Here is a 24626-nt window from a genome sequence, read left to right as displayed (position 1 = left end):
CTATGTATAGAGGGTTTATATTATACGCCTGTTTACCAATCACAACAAACGACTGATTTGAATAATATATTCATGATTGGGAGTAGACAACCGGTACTAAACTCAAGCAACGCTTATATTTAGCTGTGTGTCAGTGAGACATGAGGCCATCATGAATATATTAAATTCCAACGTCTTAGCTGTGATCAGGCACATATAAATACTGTCTGTACACAGACATCCTGTACATGTTATTTCTGTACAAGGCAGTTTCATGTTTCAAGATACATCAGTTAATTTTCCACACAATCTGAGGGAACTGTATCGGGACACCTGATGTTTCATAACAGACAGACGGATAGATAGATAGATAGATAGATAGATAGACAGACAGACAGACAGAACGACTGACTGACAGACAGACAGACAGAGATACAGACAGAATAACAGAGACACCTGCACACACACTGCAGTTGGGAAATTCACTTTCAATTAAATCAATTCAGGAAATGTCAGGAAAGTGATTTTCTGTTTGACATGAGATGTCCTGTCCAACATACTGATACACAATAGAGAATTCTGACAATTCTGTCAGAAGACAATGAACTGGAGTTTGGATACATTTTTTATTGACTTAACTGAAAGGAAATAGACCCAAATCCTGGCGAGTGCGCATGACACACACAAAGGCTCAGACATACAGTACAGAGGAAGCTAGAATATCTCTCTCTCTCTCTCACAAGGTAAAGAGTCTGTATGAACCACAGATGAAGCTAGTTTAATAAAGACCGTATTCAAGGTAAAGAGTCTATGAACCACAGATGAAGCTAGTTTAACCTCTTAACAGTCCTGCAAATTTTGCATGAAACGCCTGTCGATTGCATACTGAAAGTAAATTGGATGCTATTCTGGAACCATTTGTAGCAGATGCACAAGTCTGGCCTCTTTTGAAAGGAAGAATCACTCTGGGTGCTATTGTCATGCCTAGACCATGTCCAAAGTCGATAACAATATCACAAAAAAACACATCTTTATGTAATGGTATGTTTAGGTGTTTTTCCAAAAAGGAGTGCGAGGAGTCAACACTACCTCAGTCCCATCTCCCCCACTAATCTCTTGTCACATACAGTACACCACCCCTTCCCTACACATACACAAACAAACCATCAACCCCCAGAGGAGCGACAACAATAGATCAACTTGCCCTCCGGAGAGAGGGGCGCACATTCATTCTCTTGCGTACGGTACGCTTTTAGCACTTTTAGCGCTTCTCCGTTTCAGAAAACCAACTCAAGTAAGATGTCATTCGTTTCAGAATTTCATTAACTACACAAACGGTCAATCATTTTCAGCGTCAGTGGTGATTTGTCCGGTCATTGAGAGGTGAAACCGGAGGTGGTCACTTTTTCAAACTGACACCCGTTGGCTATTTGGTCTTATAACCCGAGATTGGAAGCACATAATAGGTCAAGCGGTGTGTCAGTCAAACAGCGGCCATTTTATCTTTCAACCGATGTGTTGGTTGAGAGACAATAACACAGTGTGATGCAGACAGACGGCTGTAAATGTGTTGAGACATGCAATTTTAAGAGGTTAATAAAGACCTTGTTCAAGGTAAAGGGCCTGTATGAACCACAGATGAAGCTAGTTTAATAAAGACCTTGTTCAAGGTAAAGAGCCAGATGAAGCTAGTTTAATAAAGACATTGTTCAAGGTAAAGAGCCTGTATGAACCAGATGAAGCTAGTTTAATAAAGACCTTGTTCGAGGTAAAGAGCCAGATGAAGCTAGTTTAATAAAGACATTGTTCAAGGTAAAGAGCCTGTATGAACCAGATGAAGCTAGTTTAATAAAGACATTGTTCAATAAACACAAACACAAACACACACATACAGAGAAACACAAAGACACACACATACACACACGCACACAAAGGAGCCACAGGCATGCATATCCTCTGGGAGGTTACAGTGGGATGAGAAAAAGACTGTTGTGTTTATTGATTTGTGTCAGAAGAGGCTCGGGGCTGAGGAGGACAGAGCGATGCCTGGACACTTCACTTATTGTGTCTGGGAAATGTTAGACATCTGGTTTGTTTTCTTTTACATGTCTGTCAATAGCCTCAGGGCTTCCGCCCCCCCCCCCTCCTCAACTAGACCAACAGTGTACAGTATAATACAGCTGAAGATGATTCTTCATAACAGTATAAATAACTGGACCATATCAAATGTGTTTTTCAGACTTTTTCACGCACCTCTCAAGTTTCTCTCAAGAGACCTCATCAAGTTCATAGTCTATATTTTAACCAGCCTATCATATCATTTTATATTCATTACTTCCTGGAATATGTGATGTCATAATGACTTCATGTATGCCAACTCCTTAACTAAATAACTCTCAAACCAAATGTGACCACGCCCAGCGGTTGTGGCCACATCTCTGGCATAGTTGAATCACGCAAATGACAATAGAATCTTTAAAAAAAAATCATATTATCACAGTTTGAATATTTAAGAAAATGTTTACTATAAAAGCTAACAGTTATAGTATGTCTAATAGTAAAATTTTTGTTTAAAAAAGGAGCGTGCTTTGTTAGCACCAGCGTGTCCTCTGAGTTTCTGACTATTGTTGACTAGTTGTTTATTTAGAATGTTTGTGTGGTACGTACAGCCCAACGTTACTGTCAGCGCATTTAACGGCATCTTAACTCTTAAAATTCCAACGGCCTGAGGGCGTCTCGTTGTGTATCTCTGAAGCAGCCCATAGCACATGGAAAGCTAAAATGGCCACCATTTGATTGACACCCTCTGTAAAGGCCATATGAGTGTTTTGGTTATTAATATTATTATTATTTTGTTTAGAATAGTGTCTTATTTATGTTTGAACACTAGAGGGCTCACCGCCTCCATTATAGCCCCTCTTCTATAAATAGCCTAGCTAATTACCGTAATCCCATGCACCTGTGATGAGGATACATTTTACCCACCTGTCTCACTGTTGGAACTGACCATGGAGCAATTGACGACTGTTCTGATTTAACCCTTCATTCACTATCATTTACCTTTGGACAACAATAAACCCTGTAAACCGTACCAGCAGCAAACTTTGGACATTCAATTCATTCAACATCACAACTTTGGGACTGAGTAGATAATTTATTGCGGGTGCATCGTGGACGACTGTCAGCACATGGAGGAATGACAGTCGGCCACTACACCCTCCTTGACCTATTACGTGCTTCCAATCTCGGGTTATAAGACCAAACAGCCAACGAGCGTCAGTTTCAAAAAATACAGTAGACCACCTCCGGTTTTTCCTTTCAATGACCGGACCGTGGTAATACTATAGCTTATAGCTTGAAATGTTTCCTCTAAAATTACTTGAACTTGAGTTCAGTAGCTCTGAATATTGCGATAGATTTACACTACTCATCCTATTGATACTGACAGCAACTTTATTTCTACTGTGATAACTGTGAATTTCATACTCCTCTATCCACTAAGTGCAATATATTTATATGTCTTCATCCTATGGATATACTGACTGCAAGCAACTTTGTTTGCCGTGATAACTGCATCTTTAAGTTGTGAGTTCTTTATCTCATTGTATGAAGTATAATGACAATAATATATATTCATAACATATATAACAGCTATTATCACAAGTCATTGCACTCTGTGTTTCCCCTAGGATTTTTTTCAGGGGGGGTGGTAGGCGCCCCGAAACTACTAGTGTTGTTGCATGTCACGGATACGTGGTGTCAACAGTGTCATCATAGACACACGCAGTAAGGCGGTTGTTAGCATCGGTGCATTTCTCTACACTGAGCTGAATGATTGCACATAAATTAAGTAAATAAATATGAACAATATTAACAATCAGTAACATTTAGATCAACTCAAAAAAGGCAACGAAAATACCATTTGACATTTTTTTTATTTTTGAGCTCTTCCAGACATTTAAATGAAAAACAATCTATTGTTTTTAATACAAATAGACATCCTGTTCACTGTAAAGTGCCACGTTTTGATATATTGAGCTTTAAACTTTAAGTTCCATTTTTTGGAACTCGCAACCTAAACCCCCCCCCCCCCCCCCCTATCCCAAACCGTTCGTACAACAATTTTTTTATGTTGCATGATCATGTATACATTTATTATGTATTATGTTTTTTATGTTTAAATATCAACATTATCTGTCCATCCTCAGTAAATATTAACAAACTCCTCTGACCTCACCTGGTCTTTCCAAAGACCAGAGATTGGACGTGAACACACACACACAGAAAGGGAGAATGCCCCCCCCCCCCCCCCCCAGTCCCTCCGCCAAGGCAATGGTAGGGGAAATACTTACTGACAGATTATGTTAATGCTATTCTTGTGAAGGGAGTGGCTGGGCGGGTTGTAGGGGGCTATTGTTCACGCCCAGTACAGATCGGCAGAGGTGTTCAATTCTAGCAGATCTTAGAGACACATTCTAACTAACACAATACACCTTTGTACACATCTGTACCTCAGGTAAATCCACTCAATTGTATTCTATGCTTGTATTCTATGCTTGTATTGTAATGGAACTATACGACTAAGGTACTCATGTACATGTCAAAATACTTCCCAAAGGTCAGTGAATACCACAACCACAACACCAGAGGGAGCTCAACAAATCATGTTAAACCCAGATTCGGCTCAAACAAGGGACTAAACACGTTTCGCAATTATGCCACATCAATGTGGAACGCCCTACCCAAAGCTGTAAAGGAATGTGAATCACTACCCACTTTCAAAACCACTCTCAAAGAGCACCTACAGGAGACTGCAATTCGAAACTGGCCCCTGTAAATGTACAGTAAATGTCCTAACCCAATAATACACAAGACCCTCTTCTTGGGACAAAGTAAGGTTTTGTCGATATCCCAATGTACAGTTTTGCTTGTACAGTTGTACAGTTTCCCCCACCCCACCTACCCAACCGCCCACCCAACCACCTCCAATGTACAGTCCCCCCCCCCACCTACCCAACCGCCTCCAATGTACAGTTTCTACATCAAATGTATATACTCTCTTTTTTAGACTCTTTTGGTATCACAAACAGTACTGTATTTGTAAATCTGGTATGTCATAAATGTATAGATGTAGCAGTACTGTCTATCTGTATGTCGTGTATGTCATATATGTTATGATGAATTGAAAATGGGGGACCCTGATGTAAACAAGACGAAAGTCTTTCTCTGGTCTGCATCCCCTTAACAATTGTGTACTGTATTGTACCCATTCTGCAATCTGTTAATAAAGTTTTCAATCAATCAATCAATTCAATCAATCAATCAATCCACCAAATGATAGACATGACCATAATACCAGACATGCTTCAAGTAGTCGCTTTACCGGAGGAAATCAACATATGTCATGCATGAGTGTAGCTGCAGCCATGTTATCCAAACTTCTTCTGTTTACTTTGTTTTTGTTTTAAAGGTATGGTGAAATGGATTCACCTATGACCTTCTTTTGTTTTATTTTGTATTGATTATGTATGTGATATATGACTGATTTATACTGAATGTTTCATATTTGTATGTATATATCTGTGCGGACCCCATGAAGAATAGTCAACGGTGATGGTGATGACTAATGGGGATCCTAATGAACATAAACATACACCTTGTAGCTGACAGCAGTACACATTCTAACTAACACAACACACCTTGTAGCTCGCTGGCTAAGTGCCAGCTGCTCCTGAACTGCAACATCTGGACACATTCACCAGCCACACATCAGTAATTTACAAATATTTAAGCTGCAATTATACCTCATTTACAGCAGAGCCTGGACACTATCCAACTATAACACATGGAGGAGGGAAGGGAGGGGAGGGGAGGGGAGGGGAGGGGAGGGGAGGGAAGAGAGATGGAGAGAGAGACAGAGAGAGACCTAGGGGGATACGAAAAGACAACCTGCCAACATGGTTGAGAGCAAAACCCTGAAGGGAATGAAACTAAATGTAACATAATCATCTCCTTCTCTTCATCATTCTCTGTTTCTCTCTCACTCTCAGTTACTCTTACTCATTCACTCTCTCGCTCCATCACTCTCACTCATTCTCTCTCTCTCTCACTCTGCAAATCCCTGACATAGTAAAACAGAAACTAGGCGCTGTGTCTATACGCCATTTTCACAGCAGATATCTTGACTTGCCATAGTGACAGATGGGTAAAACACAACTCTTAATTAATATTGTGTCTGTTACATTTAGCTGTCAGAGCCAGGGTCCTGGTATTGTGCCTTGTCTAAACGGACAGTTACAGTTCAACCTGATAATATCACCAGTTTTTACCTGATAATATCACCTGTATTTACCTGATAATATCACCAGTCTTTACCTGATAATATCACCAGTCTTTACCTGATAATATCACCAGTCTTTACCTGATAATATCACCAGTCTTTACCTGAGAATATCACCAGTCTTTACCTGAGAATATCACCAGTCTTTACCTGAGAATATCACCAGTCTTTACCTGCTAATATCGCCAGTCTTTACCTGAGAATATCACCAGTCTTTACCTGAGAATATCACCAGTCTTTACCTGATAATATCACCAGTCTTTACCTGATAATATCACCAGTCTTTACCTGATAATATCACCAGTCTTTACCTGATAATATCACCAGTATTTACCTGATAATATCACCAGTCTTTACCTGAGAATATCACCAGTCTTTACCTGAGAATATCACCAGTCTTTACCTGCTAATATCGCCAGTCTTTACCTGAGAATATCACCAGTCTTTACCTGCTAATATCACCAGTCTTTACCCGAGAATATCACCAGTCTTTAACTGCTAATATCGCCAGTCTTTACCTGAGAATATCACCAGTCTTTACCTGAGAATTGACTGTCTGACCCATGGGGATGCGGGAACACTCCAGAGCATACTGCTTCACACAGAAGTAACAGCCCTGAGACACAGAGGAGAGAGAGAGAGAGAGAGCGAGACAGACAGAGAGATAAGTCACATTTCAAATGGATTTGTATAGTCCTATATCACAATACATGTCTCAACACTATTAATTACTTTGATTTTTATTATTATCTTAATATTATGAAAATTGTTTTACGAACTTATTTCACTTTACTTTTGTTTTTGTGTTTTTTTTTAATCCAATGATTTAATGAGTTGAGGCCCTGTATAGGCCCATCTGGGTCTCTTGCCTCTACTCAGCACCTTTATACACTTTCTGTCATGGTCAATGTTTTTTACTGTTTTGCTGAAATGGTGAAAAAAAATTAAATAAAAAAAAGAACACCCCTGTTATAAAAATGTTGTATATAATTACAATGCATCCGTTTTTCGTGGTAATACATTATTATATTTAAAGCTGGAAATATGTGTTTCCGAGCAGTCTTTAATGATTTTAGCATACAATGACAACGTGTGGCTCCCTGCTTGAGGGCTGGTTGAGGAGACAACGATGCTATAGAGAGCATCCTGACTGGCAATATCACCTCCTGGTTTGGGAATAGCACCGCACAAGACCGTAGCAGACTACAGAGAGTGGCCCGTTCAGCCGAGCGCACAATTGGAGGGGGGCTTCCCACTCTCCAGAACATTTACAACAAGCGGTGCATGGGTAAGGCTAAGAGAATGATCAAAGACTCCAGCAACCCAAACAACTGCCTCTTTGAACTGCTGCGGTCAGGCAAGCGATACCGGAGTCTCATGGCAAGCACAGAAAGACTCAGAAGAAGCTTCTATCCCCAGGCCATCAGGTTGCTCAACGAACAATAACACTATGCAACAGCCATCAAATGCACTCACAGCACACACATCCACACGCACACACTCACTTTAAACAAACAACTCACTGCAGCACCCACTCTACACACTTTAGAACACCTAAACACACTTTATATTTATTGGCAAAGAATTTGCACTACAACCCATACCTCAGTACACCTTACTGTAAATTGTAGCTAAATTGTACCTCATCCCATTTCTGCTTTGCACTATATAGTATATTGTATATTAGTATATTGTATAGTATATTGTATGGTAACTCAGTTACTTCTACTCTGCATTGCACATTGTACATAATACATACTGAACACTTGTGTCTACGTACGTGACTTCTATTTTTTACTTGCTATACTTATTTTATTTTATACTTATCTTTTTTGTCTAGCAGTCTCTGGAGCGTAACAGAAAGAAGCATTTTGTATAAAAGTATTCTGTACTTCTGTATGACAACTAATAAAGAAACTTGAACTTGCAAGCGATGCAACAACACAGAGACGTCAATGAGGTAATATAAGGAGTTTAGGTACCTGAGATGTCAGTGATGGAGTTAAGAAACCGGCAAACTCTTCCAGTGGTGATGGCCACATGTTTGTTAGGTATGGCAACCATGTGGTAAGACTCCAGCATGTTTGTTAGGTATGGCAACCATGTGGTAAGACTCCAGTATTTCTAGTTGTATCTCTGTGTCCCTGTGTTTCTGTATCCCTGTGTTTCTAGGTGTATCTCTGTGTCCCTGTCTTTCTAGAATACAAAGCTAAGAACAAAGCCGGCACATTGATGGATCTTCCTTACGGCAATATTACAGGATCTCTGTTTAAAAAGGGCTTCTGTCTCACCTGAAAGGCCAGCTCCATCAACACGATTCCTCCTGGCAGCGCCCTCTGGAGGTGGTAGGCTGTGGTGCCAGATGCCGTGGTTTGCTGAGAGGTGCACAACCAAACCAATAACCTCAGAAGTTGACAATGGAGGCATGCGTGAGTGTGAGTGTGAATGTGTGTGTGTGTGTGTGCATGCATGCATGTGTGTGAGTGAGTGAGTGAGTGAGTGAGGGAGTATGTGTGTGTGTGTGTGTGTGTGTGGGAGTGTGTGTGTGTTTGTGTGTGAATGCGTGTGCGTGAGTGAGTATGTGTGTGTGTGTGTGTGTGTGTGTGTGTGTGTGTGCGTGCGTGCGTGAGTATGTGTGTGTGTGTGTATTTACTTGTAACAATTTAAGCACAGTTGGCAAGTTAATGCTCCAGCTAGTTGCATAGTTCTAAAATGTATATATATAATCAAGGATAAATCATTAACACTTTCAGTGCCACGAGGTGGCGCCAGAGTTAGCGCTTCAATGCCACCATCGGCGCCAATGTTACGCTTAATATCGCCTAATCTATGTTTTAAATTATGGCTATGTGTCTAATCTGCCCGTCAAAGCACCCGTTTTGAGGTAAAAAACAGTCCATTCTGGGGCATTCTATGATAATCGTCTTTTACTGGAATATTCCAGAACGTTGTTATTTGTCGGCCTATTTATGAATCGTTTTCAAATAAACGCTAGATGATCAATATTATACATACACGCACGCCCATTCGAGCCGCGCACGGATAATCGCTGTGTTCATTTCCTCTCGGATTTTTACAGTGAAACCGAAAGAGCCCATTTCACAAAACAGCTTATATCTTCATCAAAATAAGTCTGATTATCCTAACACTGATAACATAGATTCCTTACCGGATATCAGATGGTATCCAACTGGTATATTACAATTCCTGATCACCATTCGAAAAAATCGATAAGTGTATAGATCCAACGTGATACAGTAGGAACTCATGATCCGCGGCGCTCAGACGATCCAGAATGAACTGTGGTAACCCCGGCTGGATCAGTGGACTGGAAAATGTGGAGTACAGGATTTTTTTCCCCATCCATTTTCATTGAGTCCATTCCAAAATCCCTTATGTCATCTGGGAGACGATAGGGGGGCGCTTTTTTCCACATCTGATCGCCGGCGGCGCTCGGGTATACTAGGGTAGGCTCGCGTGATGCAATATGATTTCAGATCGCTAAAAAAACAAAAAACAAAAAAAATCCGAGAAATCTCGTGAGTGGCTTTCAACAAGATATTAATAATTCCGAGAAAACTCGTGAGTGGCATAGAAAGTGTTAAGCTTGAAAGGTTATTTCCATTGTGGTTCTTCAGTGAGTAGAATTCTAATTATATTCAATGAAATTGTTAATGCAACTTGGAGTTGTTTTTGAGTCTGTCTCTGAATCTACTCTGTACTGTTTAAACATGGGTTGTATTTCATAGGCACAAAGACGTGTGACCCCTGATGATGACCCATGCTTATCTTATATAGCTATGGTATATCTTATAGATATGTAAAATCTTATAGCTATGGTATATCTTATAGCTAGGGTATATCATATAGCTAGGGTATAACTTATAGCTATAGGGTATATCTTATATAGCAGGGGTCAGCAACCTTTACCATCAAAAGAGCCATTTCCCCCCCTGCCACAAAATAAAGTTCCTCTGGAGCCGCAAAACCAATTTACCCTTAAAATGAAGATAACAGTGTATAAGATTGTATATATAGTTATCCCCAAGCATACCCCACATTTAGCATAAAACGCCTGACAATTGCATACCCAAAGTAATTTGCGATTTATTATACTTTATACTTATAGAATTAACTAGTGTCTGAGGTGGATAACTAATCTTTAGAACTAACTAGTGTCTGAGATGGATAACTAACCTTTAGAACTAGCTAGTGTCTGAGGTGGATAACTAACCTTTAGAACTAGCTAGTGTCTGAGGTGGATAACTAACCTTTTAGAACCAGCTAGTGTCTGAGGTGGATAACTAACCTTTTAGAACTAGCTAGAGTCGGAGGTGGATAACTAACCTTTTAGAACCAGCTAGTGTCTGAGGTGGATAACTAACCTTTAGAACTAGCTAGTGTCTGAGGTGGATAACTAACCTTTTAGAACTAGCTAGAGTCGGAGGTGGATAACTAACCTTTTAGAACCAGCTAGTGTCTGAGGTGGATAACTAAACTTTAGAACTAACTAGTGTCGGAGGTAAAAAACTAACCTTTTAGAACTAGCTAGTGTCGGAGGTGGATAACTAAACTTTTGAAACTAGCTAGTGTCGGAGGTGGATAACTAAACTTTTGGAACTAGCTAGTGTCGGAGGTGGATAACTAAACTTTTGAAACTAGCTAGTGTCGGAGGTGGATAACTAAACTTTTGGAACTAGCTAGAGTCGGAGGTGGATAACTAACCTTTAGAACTAGCTAGTGTCGGAGGTGGATAACTAAACTTTTAGAACCAGCTAGAGTCGGAGGTGGATAACTAAACTTTAGAACTAACTAGTGTCGGAGGTGGATAACTAACCTTTGGGCTGTCCTCACTCTTCTGCTTCACGTAGGAGAAGGACATCCTCCCCTCAGAGGACATGGAGCTCAGCATGGCGGCACGAGCACGAGCGGTGCTGTAGGGAGGCAGGGAGATGGAGGGAGAGGGAGGTGGAGGGAGAGAGGGGGAGGGAGGTGGAGGGAGGGAGGTGGAGGGAGAGAGGGACACACAGCAGAGTGAATCTCACACATCCATGGGGCCAGAGCAGAGCAGGACGTGGTGGTGGTAGTTTATTTATTTTATCTATTTATTTAACCTTTATTTAGCCAGGCAGGTAAATTAATAGAGCCTTTGGCTAACTCCACTTCTTGTCTTTTGTGTATTTGGGACATGCCTATTTTATCTGTTGCTTTTCATTTTTATTCTTCTTTAACTTTGCTTTGTTTTTAACCTGTAGCACTCTGAGATTCCATTGTGAAGAGTGCACTACAAATAAATGGTATTATTATTATTATTATTGTGTTATGTTGACAGACCTGCGTGCGGGGGACTGCGGGCGGACCTGCACCAGGATGAAGCCCATGCTCTGCAGGTACTGGACGTACTGCTGCAGGAAGGTGCTGGAGATGTCCTGCAGCCAGGGCTCCTCCTTCAGGCGGCCCGCGTCGCTCGAGTCCGTGCTGTAGCTGCGGTCGCGGCCCGACGCCATGGAGTCATTGGAGTGATGCCGCTTCTGAGCACAGAGACACACAGAGATAGAGAGAGATATATAGACACAGAGAGAGATACAGAGAGAGGAGAGAGAGACACACAGACAGGAGAGACAGATAGAGACACATATACACAGAGAGAGACAGAGAGAGACATATACACAGAGAGAGACAGAGACAGAGACACATAGACACAGAGAGAGAGACAGAGAGGAGAGAGAGACACACAGACAGGAGAGACACATAGACACAGAGAGAGACAGAGAGAGACACATACACAGAGAGAGAGACAGAGACACATAGACACAGAGAGAGACAGATAGAGACACATATACACAGAGAGAGAGAGACAGAGACACATAGACACAGAGAGAGAGACAGAGAGAGAGACACATATACACAGAGAGAGAGACAGAGAGAGAGAGACACATAGACACAGAGAGAGAGACAGAGAGAGAGACACATAGACAGAGAGAGAGACAGAGAGAGAAATAGACAGAGAGATACAGAGAGATGAGAGAGAGACACACATAGACAGGAGACAGATAGAGACACATATACACAGAGACATTTAGTCATTTAGCTGACGCTTTTATCCAAAGACTTACAAGTTCTGTACGACAAGCCATCAGGAAGGGCACAACTCTATCAGCTGAGCAACAATGTTCATCAAAGTGTAGAGAGACAGAGAGAGACATATACACAGAGAGAGAGAGAGACAGAGACACATAGACACAAAGAGAGAGACAGAGAGAGAGACACATATACACAGAGAGAGAGAGAGAGAGAGAGAGACACATAGACACAGAGAGAGAGAGAGAGAGAGAGACACATATACACAGAGAGAGAGACAGAGAGAGAGAGACACATAGACACAGAGAGAGAGACAGAGAGAGAAATAGACACAGAGAGATACAGAGAGAGGAGAGAGAGACACATAGACAGGAGACAGAGAGAGAGACACAGAGAGACAGAGAGAGAGAGACATAGACACAGAGAGAGGAGAGATATACACACAGACAGGAGAGACAGAGAGAGAGACACATAGACACACAGAGAGAGACAGAGATAGAGAGAGACAGACACAGAGAGAGAGACATAGACACAGAGAGAGATAGAGAGAAAGAGAAAGAGATTTTTTATTGTCCAATTGACACCCATGTATTTTGGATAGTATTGCTAATGTTCTGCTAGGGTTATGATGTGGTTCCATGAGTCCTGGGGGTTATGATGTGGTTCCATGAGTCATGGGGGTTATGATGTGGTTCCATGAGTCATGGGGGTTCTGCTAGGGTTATGATGTGGTTCCATGAGTCCTGGGGGTTATGATGTGGTTCCATGAGTCATGGGGGTTATGATGTGGTTCCATGAGTCATGGGGGTTCTGCTAGGGTTATGATGTGGTTCCATGAGTCATGGGGGTTATGATGTGGTTCCATGATTAGACCCTAATTCATTGTCATCATGCAGCACAAGTACAGTACAACGAAAATAAGTTTGGCATCCAACCAAAGTGCTGTAAAAGTAACAGTAAAGTGCAACAGTAATATACAATGTACAGGTGATTAAACTGGGTATAAAATATATAAACGAGTACTACTGAGTAATAGTGCTAATCAGATGTATCTACAGAGTTGTAGTATTAATATGTACAGTGATACAGGTATAAAGACACTATGGTAGTAAGTCATACTGTCATACTCAACTAGTAAGAGTAGGTAAGGGATATGTACAGATATAGATATATTATCTACAGATATGTAAAAAGGATGTGGATATATATAGGGTAAGAATAAATATATATACGATTATTGTACATGAGTTATATGGGTTATGTGCATGTGTATAAAAGAAAAGAGTGATGGTTCCCAGCAGGGTATCTGGATGTCATCTCCATCACGCTTAAAATATGTAAATAAAAAAGTACTAATCGACCACAGGAAAAAAGGTATATAATGTACATTATGTTATACCTTCATAGGTTGTAACACTATAAGGATGTAATAATATACACCTCTGTGAAATATTATGAACCTACACAATAAGCTTTGGCTGCATACTTGATCTTCAATGGGCGACTACAATGGGGGAACATCATAGTGGAACCTCACTCCCCAGGTCTAGAAAACGAACCCGTCATAAGATCATAGCCTTTTCTGAATCTGGATTTGAACAGAAATAAATAAAAATGTAATATACATTTAAACGTAATTCCCAACTCCATTCCCTAAAAGGTTTACCTTGACTGGTGGTTGGACGACCTGCTCCTCTTGGATCTGCTTGCGGAAGACGGGGTCGAAGAGGAGAGGGGTGGCGCAGTAGTGGACCAGCCGAGACGACTGCTTCAGGATGTCCAGGTCAGCCACCTGTCAACCCAAACACAACTCTGTCTCTCAGGATGTTCAGATCAGCCACCTGTCAACCCAAACACAACTCTGTCTCTCAGGATGTCCAGGTCAGCCACCTGTCAACCCAAACACAACTCTGTCTCTCAGGATGTCCAGGTCAGCCACCTGTCAACCCAAACACAACTCTGTCTCTCAGGATGTCCAGGTCAGCCACCTGTCAACCCAAACACAACTCTGTCTCTCAGGATGTCCAGGTCAGCCACCTGTCAACCCAAACACAACTCTGTCTCTCAGGATGTCCAGGTCAGCAACCTGTCAACCCAAACACAACTCTGTCTCTCAGGATGTCCAGGTCAGCCACCTGTCAACCCAAACACAACTCTGTCTCTCAGGATGTCCAGGTCAGAATCAGAATTCACGTGTGGATAAGGAAGGGAGGACAATGAGGCAGAATGTCATGCAACTGGTAAATGGACCCACCGACGGCGGAGGCGACCATGCAAGGTGCCATCCTGCTCATCCGGAGCACTTAGGGGTTAGGTGTCTTGCTCAAGGACACTCCATCCAGAATCAAACCAGGAACCTTCTGATTACCAGCTGACCAGCTCTACCTCCTGAGCCACTGTCGTCGCATTTTCATTGTATGTAATTTATCTCTGATATTGTATCGTTTATACAATTCATTGTATAAATTAAGGCAAATATAATCCAATATTAAGTCAGAGTTCTCATAAAATTGTATCTATGATATTTAAGTTTCAGCTCGATAGCGTATCACTCCACCATGTAATACAATGAACATTGATTAGGATTACCTAACATGTTATTTTCCATACATTAGCAGATATTGGGAATGGGATATATGTCGAGATAGGTAAAAAATCCATCTAAATATTGTGTATTATATTACATATACACACAAACACACACACAGACACACACACACAGGGGGACACAAAACAGACACACACACAGGCAGGCAGCAGCAAATCATTGTCTGCTTACATAATGTAATCATACCCTAAACTCAGATGGAACTTATTATATCTATTTAACTATGACATCTCTCATAGCAACACGGGGGAATCAGATTAAACATTACAAGGCATCATCCCCTCCGTTCCATTACTCTGCAACAAATCACTCTCATTGACATGTCATTATCCTCCATGCATGAGGTTTGACAGGATGGAGGTTTGTACGCGGCAGATCAGACACAGCAATAAGAAGGGATAAAGGAGGGGAGGAATGAGGCCTGCTGATGGTATCTCAGATGAGCAGGCATCTCTCCACTCATATCTAACATATCTAATCAATCAGACCAGCAGGCATCTCCACTCATATCTAATCAATCAGACCAGCAGGCATCTCTCCACTCATATCTAATAAATCAGACAAGCAGGCATCTCTCCACTCATATATAATAAATCAGACAAGCAGGCATCTCTCCATCCATATCTAATAAATCAGACAAGCAGGCATCTCTCCATCCATATCTAATACATCAGACCAACAGGCATCTCTCCACTCATATCTAATCAATCAGGCGGGCAGGCATCTCCACTCATATCTAATCAATCAGACGAGCAGGTATCTATCCGCTCATATCTAATCAATATCAGACGAGCAGGCATCCGTAGTTCCATAAAGGGGGGGGTATAGAGGGAAGGAGAGAAGGGAAGGGAACACCATTGCTGGGCGGTAATGGATGAAACATTGATCTGAGAGAGAGAAGGAGAGAGAGAGAGGGAAAAAGAGAGGAGAGAGAGAGCGAAGTAGAAAGAGAGAGAGAATGTGATAGATAAAGGGGAAAGAGAAGGAAAAATAAAGAAAGGAGAGATAGACAGAGAAAGAGAGCGATAAGGAGAAGGAGAGAGGAGAGATAAAGTGAAAGGGAGAGAAGGAGAAAGAGAGAGAAGGAGAGAAAGGGAGATGAGATATATATATATATATATATATAGAGAGAGGAGATAATGAGAGAGAGGAGATATATATAGAGAGATAGATAAGGAGAAAGAGAGATAGAGAGTAGAGAGAGAAGGAGAATGAGAGAAAAGGAGAACGAGAGAGAGAAGGAGAGACAGAATGAGAGCGAGAGAGAGAGGAGAGAGGGATATATAGAAGGATAAAGAGAGAGAGGAGAAAGCGGGAGGTAGAGAGATTTGAGATAGATAGGGGAGAGAGGAGAGAGAATGGAAGATAAGGAGAGAGGGAGGGAGATGATAGAGAGAATGAGGAATATGGGAGAGAGGGGGAGATGAGAGAGAAGGGGGTAGAGAGAAGGGGAGAGAGAAAGGAGAGAGAGGGAGGGTGAAGGAGAAAGAAAGGAAAGAAGGATAGGATATATATAGAGCAATAATAAAGAGAGAGAGGAGAGAGAGAGGGAGGGAAATGAGAGAAATGAGAGAGAATGAGGGAGAGAGAGGGGAGATGAGATAGAAATGAAAGAGAGAGAGAGAGAGAGAGAGAGAGAGAGAGAGAGAGAGAGAGAGAGAGAGAGAGAGAGAGAGAGAGAGAGAGAGAGAGAGAGAGAGAGAGAGAAAATGAGAGAAGAGAGAGAAGGAGAAAGAAAGAGAGCTGGTCCCTCCAGCCAATCAGCTCATTAAAGACAAAATGCAGAGAGAGTGCTAGAGAATGCTAGGCCTAATCCGAAGCAAACACAGGGATGATATCTCACACACTATTACATTTAAATTCAAATGGTTTTATTGGCATGACGTAACATGTACATGTTGCCAAAACAAATGATTAACATTAACATTAAATATGAATTAGAAAACAGATATTACAGCATAAACGTGTGTTAGGTGTCACTCACGGTCCCTCAGGCAGAAACATAGACTGCTGCTAGCTCACAGTGTGAGTCCTCCCCTAGTAGGACTGGTCATTTTTCTGTATCTGATAGTTTAAGAAAACATTTAGTTATTAATTAAAATGTTTCAAAATGTGTGTTTTTTATTTTTCACATATGGTGTGAAAAAAATATAAAATAAAAACTCTTGACATGACTTGACTTGGTGAGGAAGTGTAGCTCTGTTTCAGGCTCATTGAGGATGACGGCACAGCCTTTGCTCTGCAGGAAGCAATGTTTTCCTGTGTCTCCCCTTTTCAATAGCGAGGCTGTGCTCACTCAGTCTGTATTTTGTCAAGGTTCTTTTTAGTTGTTGATCAGTCACTATGCTAAAATAATCTGCTATGGTGTACTGTCCATTTAGAGCCAGATAGCACTGCAGTTTGCTCTGTGCTTCTGTTTTCCAATAGGTGATGTCGTTTTGTTTTAACTGTGTAGTAATTTGATTCTGATTGGTGATGTGTTCTGTTCCTGAGGTGTGTTAATAGAGCAGGTTTGTAGACTCCTCAGGACCAGCTGGGTAAGGGGGTTCCTAATTCTTCTCAGCTCTTGGCACTGCAGGGCTTGATAATGATGAGGCAGCCTCAGCGCGCGGACACACACACACACACACACACACACACACACACACACAGTATACGTGCGTTCCAGCAAAGTAGGCTTCTATTATTCTAATTACTTCTTTTATAAGGTATTATAGTAAGTTCTACTGTAGAACATGACATATTAGCATGACATCTCATTTAGTAATGTCAATACTGAACGACTGCACGATTGGCTCTTGACATGGCTCTACAGACATCCGTGAAATTAAATAATTATAATGATAATAAATACGACTGTCTCGATGTATTGGCGTGCACCCGAGTTTGGAACAGCTTTCTCTGGGACAAGTAATTGGGGATTGCCGTCACTTCAGACATCCGCGGAATTAAATACTTATAATGATAATAAATACAACAATATTTGTATTGAGTCACGTCATGACTCTGATGTAAATCCTACAAAGAATTGACAATACGAAGCCGTTCAAGAATACCGAATAAGTACGTAAACAGTAGGGGTGGGAATCGCCAGAGACCTCACGATACGATACTATCACGATACTTGCGTCATGATAGTATTGCGATACAAAATATATACACTGAGTATTGCGTTTTTATTTTTTTTTATAAAATTTTATTTATTACCTTTTTTCAACTGCAAAGTAAAACTTTGTCAACATGTTTTATCTAATAAAATAAAGTTCAGTCTGTTCATCTCACTTGTCACAATCATTTTTATTGCAGAACATGGTATTTTCTCAAGCAGACAGATGTAAACACTGTAATCTGTGTTGCATGTACCTGACAAACTGAACTGTTTGTATTAGTCATATTCCAACTTAACTGAATGCACATGTGTGTGTGGACTACTGTACTATTACAGGTATTGAAATGAACAATGCAACCTCCTTATACAAAAAAAAATATATTTTATTTTTTATGAATTAAATATCGATACTTGTACCCTGTATCGATACAGTATCGCCACGCAAAGTATCGCGATACTACTACGTATCGATTTTTTCCCCCACCCCTAGTAAACAGTTACAAAGGAATTTCTTGGTAACTTTTACGTATATGTTCGTTCGAGAATGAGGACCATTGTTTGTAGTTTTCCTCTGGACATGTAGGAGAATCGTACAGAACTCTGCATGCAGGGTCTCAATGGGGTGTTTATCCCATTGAGTAAAGTCTTGTTTTGTAAGTGGACTCAACACCTCACTGCCATAGAGTGCAATTGGTTCAATAACACATTCAATACATTTTTACCAAATTCGAATTGGTATTTCTGTTTGTATATTTTTGTTATGGCATAGAAAGCCCGGCGTGGTTTCCCTCTTAGCTCATTGACTGCTTCATTAACATGTACAGTTTAACTTAGCTTTAATCCTAAATAGGTGTAATGTGTGCAGTATTCTGTCTTGTACCAATTGAGAACTTTGGTAGAATGTCTTGAGATCTGGATCTTTTTTGGAATATCATTATTTTGGTCTTTTTGGGGTTTACTTTTTGGCCCAGGTCTGACAGTAATGCTCTAGCTGTCTAGCAGATCCAGACTCTGTTGTAGGCGTTCTGCTGTGGGGGACAGCAGGACCAGGTCATCTGCAAAGAGCAGGCATTTCACTTCCTGATTCTGGAGACAGAATACTTTTCTAGTATAGTAGCAAATTCATTAATATATATATTGAAGAGTATAGGGCTGAGGTTACAGCCCTGATGAACATATTGACAGAATACATTGATTGATACATCATCACTATACCACTGATGATGATGTGCTGGTGGCAGGTCTCTTTCTTTTCTCACTATCATGTGTTAACAATCACCATGGGGGGGGGGGGGGGGGGGGGGGGGAGCGAGAGAGTGAGAGAGCGAGAGAATGCGTGTGATGTGAGTTGGGGTACTTACGGAGATGGGCATGTTGGACTGAGCTGACCTCTGTTGCCAAGTCACAAACAGGTTCTCAATCTTCATCTGTTTCTCCAGTTCTGTTGGAAGATAAAGACACACAGACACACCGGGTTTCAGTCCCAGGGTGGTTCCTGTCCCTCTGCCTGACAGTCCCTGCCTATCTGCCTGCCTGTCATACTGATGCATCAGTAAGGAAACTGCTGCCCTCAAACGCAAAGCGCTAAAGAGGGTCGCGAGGACAGCCCAGAACATCAGTGGATGTGAGCTTCTCTCCATCCTGGATATATACAAGGGACGGTGTGTCAGTAAAGCCCACAGGATTATCAAAGACCCAAACCACCCCAACCACAAACTGTTTCAGTTGACGTTGTATTGTATTTACAACAATCCGATAATGTTATCGGCGATCTGCAGCTCCCCGACGAGATCACTCAGAGACCGGGCAATATCATCACTACACAGCCGGCTGGTCGAACCACCCGCCCCCCCGCTGTATCTATATCTATGTCGATATCTATCTATCTATCTATCTATCTATCTATCTATCTATCTATCTATCTATCTATCTATCTATCTATATATATATATATATATATATATATATATATATATATATCTCTATATTTACTGTATATCTATATTTATATCTACTGTATATCTATATGTATATCTATATACCGGTATATATCTATATCTACAGATCCAGCTCTTAAAAATCGCACCTCTACTGCAAGTTCACACCTCGTTAACAGCACTGCCAGGTTAATGGTGCATGAGTACTGCAGTAGTAGAGGTGCGATTTCTAGGAGCTGGATCTGTACAGTATATGTATATCTACTGTATATCTATGTATATCTACTGAATATCTATATCTGACCTCTGCGCTCGGCTGCCTTCACTTCCAGGAGCTGGGCTCCGTGCCGAGCCACCGTGTCCCCGTCCTGAGCGCAGGCCAGGGGTCGGCCCGCGGCAATGTCCCTCAGCGCCTCGTCAAAGGGAAGCAGCTCTGAGGGGAAGTGCAGCGGGGCCAGGCTACGCCCGGAGACACCCAGCCTCCCACTGTCCTTACTGGGCACAGGAGGGACAGGACTACGCAGCAGAGCGTCTGGTTCCATGGCAGGACTGAGGAACGGGTTGGGGTCCTGCTGAGAGAGAGAGAGGGGGGGGGGGTGGGGGAAGGAGCAGGAGAGAGAAAGAGAGAGAGAGAGAGAGAGAGAGAGAGAGAGAGAGAGAGAGAGAGAGAGAGAGGGAGGGAGAGGAAAAGAGGGTAGAGACAGAGAGGGACATTGTTTTAAGCTGCATAGATTTCCTGGCTCTTGCAACATCCAGTATATTTGTTTAAACGTATTTGCTCGTTCACAGTATGTGCATACACAAACTAGAGAGAGAGAGAGAGAGAGAGAGAGAGAGAGAGAGAGAGAGAGAGAGAGAGAGAGAGAGAGACAGAGACAGAGACAGAGAGAGAGAGAGAGAGAGAGAGAGAGAGAGAGAGAGAGAGAGAGACAGAGAGAGAGAGAGAGACAGAGACAGAGACAGAGAGAGAGAGACAGAGACAGAGAGAGAGAAGGCTGGCAGGATTTAATGATTGAAGAGGATGACCCAAGGCCCCCTTCCGAGGACTTGGCATGAGGATAACAGGTTAACAAGTAACGAGCCTCAAGTCAAAGCTTCCTTCTTGTATGTATTAACTCCACACAAGCCATATTGAATTCAGTTTCCTGGTTAGTGTATTCCATGGCATTATAAAAACACTGGGCTGCATATTTATGTAAGCATTTGCTCTCTGGTTCACAACAAAGGTGAGGCATAAGAACATGAATGAATGAATAGTTTTATTTTCGGTCTTTGTTTACAGATAAATCAAAAGCGCACATGTGTGGACTTTCAAAAGGAAAAGAAAAAAAGAAAAAATCACAAATGTACATATTCAAAGTAAGCTCGCACACAAAATCCAAACTCAATGACCGAAAAAAGGAATAGGCTGAAGCACATGCTTATTTTTGCCTATCCTTTACAATTCTTAAAAACTAAATATACTTTAATATAAGAAAGACAAATTTAAAATATGCTGCAAGATATAATTTTTTTTCTTTTTCTTTAAGAGAAAAAAGAAAAGAGAAAATAAATGTTTGATGTTTTACTCAACTGTACTCCTGAATTCTTTTATCCTTCAGGGCCTTTTTAAATCTCCCCTGAGAAGTACACAACTTCAACCCGTCACTAAGACTATTCCACTATTTAACTCCCAAAATTGAAACACATCTAGCTTTTACGTTGGTTCTTACCTTTTTATATGTTTTAAGAATACACAACCCTCTTAAATTATACTTTCCTTCTCTTGGTTGAAAGAGACATTGAATACAAGCTGGTAGGTTCTTACTCTTAGCACGAAAAATGATCTCCAAGGTTTTTATGTAAACCATATCTACACATTTCAATGTGCAGGACTTTATGAATAATGGATTTGTCGATTCAAGATAACTAGCTTTATTTATTATTCTAATAGCTCTTTTCTGTAGTTTAATAATAGGATCTATATTTGTTTTATAAATATTCCCCCAGACCTCAACACAATATGACATGTATGGCACCACAAGTGAAAAATACAATATATGCAAACATTTCTGGTTTAACAGCTCCCTTGTTTTGTACAGAATGCCAACAGATTTGGCTAATTTACCTTTGATATATTGTATATGTGGCTTCCAACAGAGTTTGTGATCTATAATCACACCTAAGAATTTTGTTTCATATACTCTTTCAATTTCGGTTCCATTTAAATTCAGTTTAATTTCACAGTCGGTAGGAACACCACCAAATACCATACATTTTGTTTTGTTTTCATTAAGAGACAACTTATTCCTATCAAACCAACACATTAAAGCAGCCAAATGAAACATGGACTTGTTGGACATATTGGTTCCAAGTCATTCTTGCCTTGATATAAAAGTTATTTTTTTCATCTTTTACTGTTTGGTCGTTATTTCCTACTGATCCATCACTGCCATAGGCTTCCAGTGGATCTGAAAATGTGTCTTAAACACACATACAATTAAGTCAAGTCAAGTCAAGAGTTGTATTTGTCACGGCATACAAGTATACAATGAAATGCGGGTGGTCTTGCCCGCAACAATGTGCAATACAGTAGTACAACATATAATAGAATCCAATAAAACAACATTGTGCAATAAACAGGTAACATAGTGGGGCATCTCGGTATTTGTACATAGTTTATTTACAGAGCATGGAGGACATGCTAGGTCCTTTGGTAGTGCAATACACTGTTACTGTTGCTATACTATTTTTAAAGTGACATTTCCTTTGTGGCCATAAGTGTGGGCGTGTGCAGCATGAGTGTGTGCTTGCTCATGTTAACGTGGCTGCTAGTGTGCGAGCGTGTACAGCGTGCGTGTCGTGTGTGTGCTCATGTGTGCTTGTGTGTGGAGAGTTCAGTGTTCAAGGCTCTGATGGCCTGGGGGAAGAAGCTGAGCCGAAGCCTCTCTGTCCTAGTAGCTGGGGTTCGCAGGCGTCTGCCTGACCTCAGCAGGCAGAACAGGCTGTTGTTGGGGTGGTGAGGGTCTTTCATTATTCTGCAGGCTCTGGATTTGCACCTCTTGTTGTATAGAACCTGCAGGGGAGGTAGTGCAATACCCGTGGTACGCTCGGCTGAGCGCACCACTCTCTGTAGGGCCTTCTTGTCCTGTGCCGTGCTGTTTCCATACCAGGCAGTGATGTTTCCAGTCAAGATGCCCTCTACAGCTCCGGAGTAGAAGGACTGGAGTATCTTCCCAGATACTCTGAACTTCCTTAACTGTCTCAGGTGGTAGAGGCGCTGCTTCGCCTTTTTTAAGACTGTGTCTATGTGTGTTGACCATGTCAGATCCTCTGAGATGTGGACCCCCAGGTACTTAAAGCCTGTCCTCGTTGTCCGAGATCAGCCCCACCACCACTGTGTCGTCTGCAAACTTCACTATGGAGTTGGAGCTGAACTTGGCCACTGTGTGTAGAGTGAGTACAGCAGGGGGCTCAGAACACAGCCCTGGGGGGACCCGATGCTCAGGGTGATGGTGTTGGAGGTCTGACCCCCCACCCTGACCGCCTGGGGTCTTTCACTCAGAAAGTCCAGTACCCTCGCCTGTTCGAATCCAGCTCAAAGCTCCGGGGTTGTCACCAGCTTGGCTGGCCGTTCACACTAATACAATTGGCAGTATTAGAGGGTGGGAGAAGCTGGCGGGGTGGGTCCGGGTCGTTGTAAACAGCGACTCCTACAGTTCGGTCGGGGCGCCTGCTAAGCGCGGATAGGATCTGAGTGGGATAGTGTGATCCTTCCACACTGTTACAAAGGGTCAGATTAAACCGAATATATGTATTTATTGATTGATATATATTGCATAATATTTGTATATCGTTTGATATCCCCTGTGTATTCTTTGTACATATACACGGAATATCCCTTTAACCCAGTGCAGACCATAGTGTTTCGTTCTCTTATTGGATGGCGTTCCACCAGCGCCAGTGTCTTACCCCCAGAGTCGAGTTCAAAGCTACCGTCAAGACATGTCTGTACATGCCCGGTTCTGCCCAGGACTACGAGACTGAAATGAGGTTGGCACTAGTTTATTCCCCGTACATATAAATATGGCGCAGGTGAATACAGAAGTAGTTCAGTTCAGTTCAGTTCGAGTCTTAGTAACAAGTTGAAGCCTCACACTACGATACAACGTGCTTTGAAGTGGGCCCGTATTGCCCCAAAATAGAGTCTTGTTTTATCCGAATACGTTTGTTCAACGTATCGTTCGCTCCTTACTAGTAAGCCTTCATCACGAGTCAAAGACCAAGTGAAGTGAGCAACTGTGCGTCTAAATAGAGCACTTATAGCCGCGTGCGAATAGGATAGTAAAGTATCAGAGCTTAGTTGAATAACGTCAAGTTCAACTTAGTTAATGTGAAGTACCGCGCACCGGAGGATCTACACCGGTGAATGCAGAGCCCCTCTCCGGCTGGATTATTATTCTTATTGCTTTGAACCAGGCTGTTAGAGCGGAGAAGAATCGTCTACACCCACTGCTGTGGGACCTGCCCGTGAGGAACATCATTCGAGCCCGTCTCTATTGGAGAGGCTGACCGGCTTCCACCTGTGCTGCA

The 24626-nt window shown here is 41.7% G+C and overlaps 1 protein-coding gene across 1 annotated transcript in view; it reads right to left on the bottom strand.

The window, feature by feature from the left end:
* Positions 1-24626, bottom strand: part of szt2 (SZT2 subunit of KICSTOR complex) — a gene marked incomplete at its 5' end in the record, with an annotated part of 217160 nt that overhangs the window by 24803 nt on the left and 167731 nt on the right. The window contains 7 exon segments of the mRNA XM_084308487.1: positions 6861-6935; positions 8611-8694; positions 11157-11253; positions 11654-11850; positions 14067-14192; positions 19479-19558; positions 20359-20623. Of these exon segments, the coding sequence (XP_084164613.1) occupies positions 6861-6935; positions 8611-8694; positions 11157-11253; positions 11654-11850; positions 14067-14192; positions 19479-19558; positions 20359-20623 (924 nt within the window).

This window comes from Notolepis coatsorum (assembly GCF_963971535.1).
Source record: "Notolepis coatsorum genome assembly, chromosome: 2".
In the NCBI taxonomy this organism is placed as follows: Eukaryota; Metazoa; Chordata; class Actinopteri; order Aulopiformes; family Paralepididae; genus Notolepis; species Notolepis coatsorum.
Note: the sequence above shows the minus strand (reverse complement) of the source record. Positions and strands in the feature narration are given on the sequence as shown.